The sequence below is a fragment of the Triturus cristatus genome, chromosome 4_1, assembly GCF_964204655.1.
Source record: "Triturus cristatus chromosome 4_1, aTriCri1.1, whole genome shotgun sequence".
NCBI classification, from domain to species: domain Eukaryota; kingdom Metazoa; phylum Chordata; class Amphibia; order Caudata; family Salamandridae; genus Triturus; species Triturus cristatus.
In genome coordinates, this window is record NC_140585.1 from 547,589,680 (window position 1) to 547,602,075 (window position 12,396).

The 12,396-nt window shown below is 44.0% G+C and overlaps 1 protein-coding gene across 1 annotated transcript in view; it reads left to right on the forward strand.

Annotated features, from left to right (window-relative positions):
* The first annotated feature begins 799 nt into the window (after positions 1-799).
* The window catches only part of ECHDC3 (enoyl-CoA hydratase domain containing 3), a 162,119-nt gene continuing 150,522 nt past the window's right edge, over positions 800-12,396 (forward strand). The window contains exon 1 of the mRNA XM_085652857.1: positions 800-1,090. Within this exon, the coding sequence (XP_085508983.1) occupies positions 930-1,090 (161 nt within the window). The 5' untranslated portion in view covers positions 800-929. The remainder of the gene's footprint in view (positions 1,091-12,396) is intronic.

Consider the following 12,396-nt stretch of genomic DNA (forward strand, 5'->3'; position numbering starts at 1 on the left):
AAGCGTTTGGTATAAACATGCATAAATCTATGTAAATGCATGTAGTTTATTTCTTGTTCAGTGTAAAACTGAGCTTTAAGTAGATTCCTAACACCCACATTTATGTTTTACCTTTGCTTTTCCCTTCCCTGCAATAAAGACCGCTCCTAAACCGTGTTATTGTTAAGAGTGTAATATACAAAAGCACCACTATTTCATGCATGTATCTTTTTGTATGAGAGAGTAACTTTGAAATACACAGCACCCTCATCTTTTTCGTACGGAGAAGGCAACTTCGCAACCTCGCAGCACACTGTAGTTAGCCTGCCTGCAACTTGCAATGCTGGCTTCAATGTAGCATGGAGGCAAGGTGCGGTTTAAAAACATAATAGGTCCAGGGCGAAACGGCCGATGTTTATGCGCACAATAAATCACAGCGAACAACAAACAACAAGCGCGCACTGAAGTTGACGAGGAGGGAGTGGGAGGGGGAGTGGGGGCGGGCACAGTGGTGCAGGACATCAAAGGGGCCGCGAAAGTGAAAGGAAACGAGTGCTTTCAGGCTGCCAAATGGTGCGCGCGCCCGGGGCACATGCACTGTATTTGGAGGCCTGAAAGCACTAGTTTGCACTTCCAAAACTCGCTTACTATAAGTCTCGCCAGAGCAGCGCTAAAGCGCTGACTCAGGCGAGACCTAAAAACAACGAACACTTGCTTTATAAGTACACTTCTACCGGTCACCACTAGATGGCAACAGTATCTCGCACATAATAAAAATATGGATACGTCCTTCTCCAACGTGACCTCGTTCACGTGCTGGCGAAGTGACGTCACACCAGTCATGATCAGCAAGGGTGTCTTAGTTTAAAGAAGTGGGGAGTTGCTGGTCTACGAGGTTGCGTCTGTGAGAGTGTGTGAAGAGTAGAGTTGGTTTCGCTGCAAGGTCTGTAATGCTGCGGCGGTGCAGACAGCTGAAAAGCGTGGGTTGGATCCTACAAGGTCTTTGTATCGCCGGCGCTGCAGCCCGGAGGAGCCATGGAAGCAGTAGCGGTGCACACCAACTGTCTAAGCCAGGTGCCCTCACCCACTGTCTACAGCAAGACGGCATCAGGTCAGCGCACTACAGGGAGGGCCGCCACTTCTGGACCGGCCTCACTTCAAACTAAAACGAATAACTTCCAGATTTGTTCAGTCCGATTAGTTCAACCCAACCCTGCTCTGATGTCAAAGGGCTGGCGAGAGTACATAAATGTGGCAACAGCAGTTCTGCTTGCAGCTGTCCACGTGACACCGTGTACTACCTCAGTCGATGATTGTCCATATAGACACGCAGAAATCATGCGCTGGCAGCAGTTCTACCAGTCGAAGGTGTGCACAACAGTGTTGTAACAACTCTAGCTTGTATGATAGTGGCAGCACTGTCTTTAAGTTGTACATTAATCGTAAAGCATTAGTGTCTTCCAAGATTATAGTTCACCAGCATGCTTTGTACGAAGAGCATGTGGCAGAGCACCGCACCTGCACTAGGTGCCAAGAAGCATTGTGGTGGTAGATGTACTACTACCATAATGTTTACACAAACAGTATAGTAGGTACCTGCGAGCGTGTGACGGCAGCAGGTGTACAGACACAATGATAGTAAAAGTAGGACCTGCATAGTGGACATAGGCTTGTGGCAGTGACAGTGCTGACTGCCTGTGTGAGTTTTACATAAACGGCCGAGCATAGTTACCCGCATGTGCTGTAGAAATGCCTACACGAGATTCACATAAACCGACAGCAGTTGACCACGTGCACAAGGTGTATACAGGTGTGTGCTCTCTCCAGGTGTATTGTCGGCAGCGGGATTGCCTCCACAAGGCGATGGCTGATGAAATACTGGTAACAGGCGCATGAGGAACTGCACCAGGTGGAGAGAAGCAGTTTGATGGTGTTCGCTTTGAGTACATAAAGTGTAAGCAAGGGGTTGATAAAGAGAGCACCCAGTGTATTCTGGCTTCCTATGGTATTGATATACTTTATGGCAATAACAGTACTACGTGAATCCGGCGCAGAACTAGCTGCACATTGTTTACATAAAACATGATCACGGTATGTCTGACGTGTCATGCAGAAACAGCAGTGCAAAAGCAGCATTGGCTACTCCACATGTGCATAATCTGTGTCAGAGAAGCCCTAATTACATTTATAGGGTTTAAAAAAAGTTTTGCTACCTGCACAGTAGGCCTTCCTGTACAATGTATATAGAAAGTATGACAGATGCGCTTTTCTTGCACACTGTGTACAGAAACAATTAGCACAGCTGCACTTTTATTTGCTAAAGGGGTGCAGAAAATGTCTAATGGGCACTACATTCTCCAGAAGCAACTTCGCATAGGTGTTCTTGCGTTGTCACTTTTTACCTGAAATACTAGGCACATCAATAGCAACAGAACTATTATAGGCAACAAGGCCTTAGACAACCCTGACATCCAGGACGGCACCTAATCAAACCAGCCAGTGAAACACTCATCTGTGCATGCAAATTATGCAAAGTCAATATGGCCTGAGTTAGATTTCCTTCATCTTCATCATTCGCCGGTATGAAAGTACAGCATACTGAATTACGTTTTTTACATACTCCTCCTTCGATTGCTGTCATTAAGTCCAAAACATATGTTTTCCATCGCCATAAGTCTGATTGAACGCAGCTCTTCTTTAATTGCATTAAAGCCATCTTCAGTAGCATTTATGGCTTTCATCCGCTCACAGCGGGTGATCTGAACCCAGCAAGCAGTTGCTTTTGCTTGAAACATAGGTATCAGACTTCCCAAAAATGTTTGGGCGTCATTGAACAACCTATACTCTTTGGCCACATCCTGCGACACTGAAGTTCCAAAGTACTCAGCCATCCTTTTTCTTCTGTGATGATGCAGCAAAGTTGATGCTTTACTCATGGAATGCAAATGCAAATTTTGTATTTCTTTTGCTGTTATTACCATAGATGGAGTATGCAAAGTCACCAGAGAGCAGATTCTGCTCCAGTCGGGGGGGCAATTGAGTGTATATTCGAGCTCCACACTGCCAGTAAAAATCCATAAGGCTGGAGGTACCGCCCTGCATATCAGCATTGTAAATAGTTGAACTGCAATTGAGATTCCGTCCCACTTTAACAATTCAATTTCCCTGAAAGCAAAGAGAAAATCTCATTCATTTCATAGCCAGCTTAGGATGACGTTTAGTTCCAGTCCATGTATATCTCTGTATGTTTTCATCCCATACTTGCTGACATGATGCTTTTATATCATCAAATCTCAAATGATTTTTTGTTTCTGTGCCATTCCATAAATATATGGCCCTACATGAAAACCTAGCTCCAGTAAACCATTTATTATTGGCAAATACTGATGCTTCAATACTTAATACTGGCCTGGCTGCGCAATGTGGGGGCAGTGGTTTGGCAAAATAATTATTACAGGTGGATGGTGGATTAGATCTCCCTAGAATACCTTGTTCCAATACGGCTTCCTCACAATTTGCATAACTATATTTCTGTCCTGCTCCTTTCATTCTGGATATCTCTTTCATTATCTCTGTTTTATCTGTCAAGTTTTGCAAAATTTCAGGGGTTGTATCACATCTGGTTGTATTAACTCTGGCTGTCATAGGATTAACATGCTTTGGCTGTAACTGTGCTTTAACCTACACAAGAAAAGATGCAATAAACACTTTGTCATATTAACAGGCACTTCTTTAGGATACACTAAAGATGGTGTTTCTATGGCATTGGGAATAAGAGAACATACATAACAACTATCATTTTGTGTATTGGTACCTTTATCATGCATGCTTTTGTACCACAAATAATCAAGCAGAGAATCATGCAGAGGATGTATATCTGTTTCATTGAAAACAGCTCTACGAAAGTGTAATACTTCTTCCCTATGGGTGGGATCTTTTGCATCTACATAACACATAATACAATAGCAAATTATCAGAGTAATAATCATAACCACTGAACTCATTATTATACTATAAAAAAGATTTAGCTGTCTCTTCATTGTATAATATGTTCTTGAACCATTGCCTCCTCCACTCCTTGTGGGAGTGAGGCCAAAAATGGAATAATGTCCTTTACGTGCACCCAGTTCCGCATCCCCTCCACTTTTACTGCTGTTGGCGTGCTCTGTGTTACTTGGTAGGGGCCTAGAAACTTGGGATCCTTCCATATTCTCACAAAGTTGCGCACAAAGACCCAGGAACCGATGCTGATGGCTGTAGACAAGGGCAGGGGTGGTGCAGTACTGTTGGCCTGTTGCAGCTGAACCTGTTTAGAATAAACCTGTACAGCTTTTGTTAAGGCAGACATGTATGCATTCATTTCTTGCCAAACACTTTCTGATGCAGACTTGGTATCAGAACAAATCATTTGATTTTGTTTAAAAGAAAAATTAGAATGCCTACCTGTTACGACTTGGTGAGGGGTCAAATGATGATCTTTTGAAGGGACATTTCTCAATGCATACAGAGCAAGGGGAAGGCAGTAAAGCCAATTCTTTTTCAGTGTCTTACACATTTTTGACACTTTGCTTTTCAATAAGTCATTCATCCTCTCAACAATTCCATTACTCTCTGGGTGGTAAACTGAGGTAAACTGGTATTCCACTCCTAATAGCATAGTAATTTGCTGAAATACTATGTTAGCAAAGTGTTTTCCATTATCGCTGCGTATCGCCGCCAGAACCCCCCCACCTAGGTATGACCTCTGTCACCAGGAATTTGGCTGCCTGGTCAGCATCACACCTGGACCAGGGTCCTACTTCAATCCATCGCGAAAATGGACACACCACTACTAACAAATACCTATATCCATTATATTTTTGTATCATATCTACAAAATCTATGTGTAACTCTATGAAAGGACCTATTGGTCTTGGAATGGAGGATGAAGGCATTTTTGGTGACCTCTTATTAGAGTACTGATAAAACACATGACATGAAGCTAGAAATACATCAACTAATGGTCCTAGATTAGGGATAAACAAGTTTTTATTTAATTCATCCATCATTACTCTTTTAGAATTGTGTGTTGGTAAATTAAGTTGTTGAAGGGCTGTTATAAGTAATGACTGAGGCATTATAACATTACCTGAAGTTGCTTATCTATAAAGATCTGGAAATCTAGTCCCCCCCCCCCCTGTTTTCCAGAGATCTTTCTCATGTTGAGGCGCTGCATTTTGAATGTCTAATAATGCCTCCGTAGAAATAGTCTCATAGTGTTGTATCTCAACCTCATCATCTGCATCTAAAGTGTGCATTCTGCATCTAAAGTGTGCATACTGCATGTATTCATTGCATATAAACTAGCTTCCTTTGCTGCTGTATCAGCAGCTTCATTTCCCTTAGACACCAAATCTGTTTCCTTTGTATGTGCCTGGCACTTAACCACTGCTACTTGACATGGTATTTGTAATGCAGTAATAAGGTCAGCTAAAAGATGTCGGTGCGCTACTGGTGTCCCATCAGATTTAAGATATGCTCGCCTTTCCCATCTCTTCAGCCCTGAGTGAACTGTGGAAGCTACATATGCTGAATCAGTGTATATTATTACTGGCTGACCCTGACAAGCCTGTAGGGCTGTTATCAATGCTTTTAATTTAGCCACTTGGGATGAGTCTTGGGATGGCAAGGGTAAGAGGTGCAATGTGTGTAAGGTATAATCAGTAGGTGTACCAATAGCCTCAACAATAGCTGCACCTGTATGTCTTTTACCTGTCTCCTGGTCTATCCATGAGGAACCATCAATAAACAATTGTCGGCCACCTGACAAGGGGTCAACATGTGCCAGGTGATCGTCGTCCTCCAATGTTGCACTACAGTCATGATCAGTGGGCTCTAGTGCCAAGGGGTCCTCATGTGCCAGATGATCGTCGTCCTCCAATGTTGCACTACAGTCATGATCAGTGGGCTCTAGTGGGTGCACTAAAAAAGTTGCAGGATTGACTGAGTGTACTCGCTCAATGCAGATAGAAGGGTTTGACAGTATTACTTCATAACCTGTTGCTCTTTAAGTGGTCAGTGTACTTTTACTTTTCTGCAGCACAGCAAATGGAGAGTGCTCAACATACAATGTTACAGCGCATCCTGCTGTAATAGTACTAATCTTTTCTACTACAAAAGCTGCTGCTGCAAGCGCTCGCTCACAAGGAAAGTGACCTTTCATTACTGGATCTTATAGTCCACTAAAATAGGCGACAGGTTTATGACCCATTGGGTATTTTTGAGTAAGGACTGATATCATGGAATCCTCTGTGGCAGCAGAAAACAGAAAAAATCTCTTTGTATAGTCTGGATTTGCTAGCACTGGGGCTGAAGCAATTGCTTCTTTCAATGTCTGAAATGCACTTACACTGTCATCACTCCACTGTATGCCTGTGTTGTCAGTTTTAGCTTGCTTCATTGCATATAATAGTGGTTGTATGATGGTAGCATAATCAAATACCCACTGACGTACAAAATTAGAAAGGCCTAGAAATTTCTGCATGTCTTTTACTATCTTGGGCTGAGGCTGATCACGTATAGTTTGTATTCTAGAACCTGCTATCTTTTTGCCTTCTGCGGACAACACTTGGCCCAAATACAGCACTTCTTTTTGCACAAACTGTAATTTTTTCCTGTCCACTTTGTATTCCTTAGTAGCAAGTAGCGTTAGGAGATTGACAGTGTCCAGATTCTGTTTTACTGCATATTAATAAATCATCTACATATTGCAAAACTGAACTGTCTGACTGGAAATTTAACAAATCATGTCTCAATACTCTATTAAACACAGATGGAGACTCACAATAGCCTTGTGGGAGTCTAGAGTACTGGATGTATTCACCATCAAAACTGAAGGCTGTCAAATAATGACTGTCAGGATGTAAAGGTATGCTAAAAAAAAAGCATTCTTTAAATCCACCTCAGAAAACCATTTGCTGTTACTTGGTATATTAGTCAATATCACAGATGGGTCTGGTACTATGGGGTGGTCTGCTAATACTATGGCATTAAGGGGGCGAAAATCCTGAACCATCCTCCAAGTATTACCTGTAGATTTTTTAACAGGATAAATTGCTGTATTACAAGGCGATGGACAGGAATACAGGACACCCTGATCCTTCAGTCTTTGTATAGTCCCTCTAATACCTTCTTTTGCTTCTTTAGACAGTGGATACTGTTTTACACGTGGCAATTGTGCACCTGGCTTCACCTTTATCTTAAATGATTCTGCAGATAGTATCAGTCCTACCTCATCTGGAGCTGATGTCCAGAGACAAGGTGGGACTGCTGCAAGTGCTTCAATATCATTGGAGGGGGATGGCACAACTGGTAACGTAGTCTGTGCACGGTAAACACTTACTAACAAGGGTGCAGTGTGTGTATAAACTATCTCAGTCCTGGTGGGATCGTCTGAATCATAAATGTCCCGCGGTCTCGGACCAGGCATAAGAAAAATCAGGACCTTCCAAATTCCTCCATCATTATCTGATGCCACCAGAGCGCTCCACCTTCTGGATATTTCCATGCACTCAAGATAAAGGGTATTCACCTGTCCTAGTTCATCACCACCAGCTTGTCTCCTGAAAATTAGTCTTGGTGGTAATGCCATCCATCTCCCTAAAAGTATTTCCTCTGTCTTCAGAACCGTAAGTACTGCATCTGCTAGCAATTTATAATGCACTGGCTCTGCCCTTCCAACCACATTTTCCTCTGGTATTTTTAGTAAATGTATCCCACATTTCGCTTGCCCTGGTATTTCACATGTCATGGATCCATCAGAGGAAAATCTTATTGTCATGTTTAAGTTAGACATGATATCCCTTCCTAATACATTTGCTGGTGAATTTGGAGAATAAAGGAAACGCTCCTGCGTTCGCACTCCTGCCACCTCTATGGGCACATGTTTTGTGTTTGGAATGCGCTGTACTTCACCAGAGAAGCCCTGCGTATCCATGGTGGCAGAGGTCAATGGAACATTTCCTTCTGAGAGGCAAGATTTTGTTGCCCCTGTATCAACCAAAAAAGCATACCTCCTTCCCATTATAATAATTTCTACCATTGGTTCTTCCTCTGGGTCTATAGTCCTAGCTACCACAGTACTATTGGGGTTCCCTGGTGCGTCCTATCAGGCTGTATGATAAAAGGGGTTTCCACCTTGAACAATCACTCCCCCTTGTCCTTGACTCCCTGTGCTCACGAGTGCAGTAGCCTGCACCCGATGCTGGCTTCCTGCCTGCACAACAGGAGCTGGTGCCCCTTGAATAGGTACGTTAGCAAATTGCTGTTGTGGCATATAAACCTGTGGTAGTGGATTTATTTGTTGTTGAGGATAGGGGCATACTGATTTGGACCATATTGAGGCGCTGGCCCTGACGTGTTCACATTTTGTCTTTCCCCTTCCTCTCCCTATTCCTATCACTCCCTGCGCTTCATCACTCTTCTTAAAGCGGCATTCAGCAAAAATATTTTCCAATATTACCGCAGTAATTGCTTTTAAAATGTATTCTTCCTTGCATCTGTCTCCCCTCTCTTTGACCCCTTCCTTGCTCCCTGTTTGCAACAGGAACGTGCACAGTCATTTCTTTTCCTGTCTTTTCCTTCTAATTTGTCTGTATTTTTTTTGTCACCAGTTTAGCTTGGGCTCTGTCACTTTGGTCTTTATTCCTCCTTTCCTTTTCTTCCTTTTTTCTACAAAAATGTATAATATGTGCTTGTATTTCTGCCCAGGGTTTTACATCTAAAGCCAAACCTGATCTAAATGGTCTTGTATATCTCCTGGTAGCCCCTGTTTTAAAACATTGTAGAATAATCTACAACTACCTCCCATGTCTACATGTCCTACATCTGCTTCCCATTTTTTCTTCATCATTGTTATGTAGTCTGCACAGGACTGTCCTGGAGACATAGTTTGTGTGATCAATGCCCCAATATCTGGTCAGTCTGGGTACCTATTCCTTAATTCAGTCCACACTCTAGAGCGCACAACTCCAAAAGTAGACCCATCATGTTTTCCTTTAGTAATAGTTACTCCTTGTATCCCTGCACTTCTCATTATACTATCCACCTCATCCCCTACTATGGAGCTCAAAAGGCTCTTTACATGCCCAAGAGCTAAAGGTATCCCAGCTGTTGCATTTTCAAATGCTTTTATCCATTTCCCTGCTCCTTCATATAATGGAGGCAGGCCTTTTTTTTAGATTTTCTTTATCCATGTGTTGCCATGGAACATAGACAGGCTGTGCTCCCTGTGTCTTATATACCAGTGGCATCTGCATTACAGTGGTATTCCTGTCACCATGTCCCTTATAAGGTGGGTCAGATCTTAAAGCATATTTCTTCCACACACACAGACTTTGTTGCATGTAATCACAATCCCACTCTGGATCCCCATAACCTTGAAAAATACATAAATCAGCCATATTTATCAATTCAGGGCAAAGGATCCTGCTCTTGGCCACACTTTCATCTGTGGCACCATGCCTGCTGTCCATCCTGCAAGGTTATTAGTAAATGGGACAACATTATACCAACTATTTTCTCCCTTTGCTACTATTTCATTGGGTGTCAAGTCACTGTTCCCTTTCCTTTCTTTTCTCTGTATAGAACTTGTCATTCCCTGCATATTTCGTACATGAAGGGATCTTACTTCAACTGGAGGGGAACTTTGTCCTAAGTCTATCATACCCTCTGCGCGAAATGGACGCCCAGACATTGTTGTACTATTGGGAAACACCTGCTCTCCTCCTAATTGTTATCTAAAAGCACTTTGTTCCTCTAATCTTCTTCTATTTATTTCAGCATTTCTGTTCTCAGCCTCTTGCCACAATTCCATGCGTTCTCGGTCAAGAACTCTTCTAGTTTCACTCTCCACTGAGTTTATTTCTTCCTCATCTTTCTCATCCTCTCTTGTCACATTCTTGATTTCTAGATCATATCCTATGTCCCTTACAACCGGCTTTGCATCTGGTTTAAATGATATGGAATTACATATATTTGAACAGTCATCAGCAATAAGGCTTAATCTCTTAATTGTATTCTGTATTCCCTTTACAGTGGTGGTCATGGCACGATAACCCTTATCCTCTTCCTGATATATTTTTGATCGTGCCCCTAAATCAAACTTCACCTGTGGGGTGCTAGTATAATATCCATTTCCCTCACTTGAGTTTTGAGGAATCTTGCTAGCCCATTCTAATATATCTTTTGACTTTTGTTCCAGCAATTTTCCATTGTTGTCTTGTCTTAATTTTACTGAAATGTCTCCTGTTAAGGACACTGTTCCTTCATATACTGTTACAGGTTTAAGAGGGTCTTTATGTTATGTTATGTTAAATATTTTTAAAACGCGCAATAGTTACTCCGAGGAGTGTCCCAGCGCGAAGCCAAGGGAGGAGAGCCAAAGTAGAGAACTTATGGAAACAGATGGGTTTTAAGGAGACGCTTAAAACAGAGTGGGTCCTGAGTATTACGCAGGAAAAATGGGAGAGCATTCCAGGCCACGACAGCTTTGACAGCAAGCGAGCTGCCCCCAATCCTGGACCGGGAGAAGCGCGGAACCCTGGCCAATAAAAGAGCTGACGAGCGAAGTGCTCTAGTCGGAACGTAAAAGGCAAACCGCCTCTGCAAATAGATGGGACCCAAATTATGTAGGGCTTTGTGGGCGATGACCAAAGCTTTAAACTTAACCCTCTCAATCATGTGCAGCCAGTGCAAGGCATGAAGATGAGCGCGAACACTACTACTTCTAGCGATACCAAGAAGGAGCCTTGCGGCCGCATTCTGGATCACTTGTAGTTTGTTCAAGGAATAGCCGGGCAGGCCAACATATAGGGCATTGGCATAGTCCAGGTGGGACAAAACCAGTGCCCGAACAACCGTTTCCTTAGCAGATCTAGGGAGAAGAGGGAGAAAACTCCTAAGAACCTTAAGAAGACCAAAGCAGCCGCCCGAGATCTTCTTCACCTGGACCGAAAATGACAGATTATCCTCGAACCAAACTCCAAGGTTTTTAGCGGAGCTCCCATTAGAAGAGGGAGGGGTGAAATCCGGGGGCCAGATCTTACATCTAAAGTCCAAGGGGAAGTTACCATAGAGAAGGATCTCCAATTTGTCTTCATTGCACTTGATTTGAGCTCTAGCAAGCCAGCCAAATACCGAAGACAAACACTTCTGCACAGGCAGGACGGAATCCTCCCCCTTGCTCCAGGTGAAAAGAAGCTGGGTGTCATCTGCATAGGCTATCACCTTAGCCCCCAACATCTCGGCCAGAGAGACCAGAAGGGTAACATAGATGTTAAAGAGGAGGGGGCTAAGGGACGAGCCCTGGGGGACACCTGTGGAGACCTCCTGCAGGAACGAGGCTGCGGGTGGCAACCAAACCTGTTGGGTACGACCCTCCAGAAAGGACCTCAGCCAGGCCAGAGCCAAGCCAGAGACCCCAATCTCGGAGAGGCGGGAAAGCAGTCTGGCATGCGGCACCGTGTCAAATGCAGCTGACCAATCAAGCATCACCAAAGCTGCTCTGCCACCTGCATCTAAACAGTCCCGAATAGCTTCCGAGATCTCAACTAGCGCTGACTCCGTGCTATAAGATGCCCGAAACCCAGACTGGGCTGGGTGCAAAGCCTCAGATCTTTCCACAAATTCGGAGAGTTGTCTAGTCACTGCCTTCTCACATACCTTAGCTAGGCTGGGGAGGAGGGAGATAGGGCGGTAATTACCGTGCAGTGCGGGGTCAAGGGACGGTTTCTTCAGTAAAGGAAGAATTTTGGCCTGTTTCCATTCCGGCGGAACCCAAGCCTCCCCAAGGGAGAGGTTAATAATAGCATTGACCTCAGGATTAATGGTCTCTGCGACTGCTGCCAGCAATCTGGGCAGAAATCCGAGGGCGAGCCGGACTTAAGGCCCTTAAGTAATTTGAGAGTGCTAGCAAGATCAACAGGAGAGAAGACCGACAAGGCGTGATTCAGAGCCCCCTGAAGAGGCACAGTCCGTCCATCTTCTACCCGGGAAGCCGCACACACCGGCAGGGACTGCTGTATCAAACGGATTTTATCCGAGAAGAAACAGGAGAGGGTGTTGCACCAGTCATCCGTGGCCGGGCCCGAACAGTTGAGAGCGGCAGGGGATGTAAAACTCTGGACTATGTGGAAAATCTCCTTCGAATTATTACCAGCCTGCTCAATGCGCTCGGTGAAATATTGCTTTTTAGCCTGGAAGATGGCAGAGTAATAGATCTTTTGCCTGGCCCTCAGAGCGGCCTTGGCCAAAGGACAGTAATCCTGGCGACGCCAACTCCGTTCCAGCTTTTTGCAACCTTGTTTGAGCATGCGTAGCTCAGACGAAAACCAGGGATTTGATGGCGAAACTCTCGAGGACCGAGAGGAGGTGGGAGTA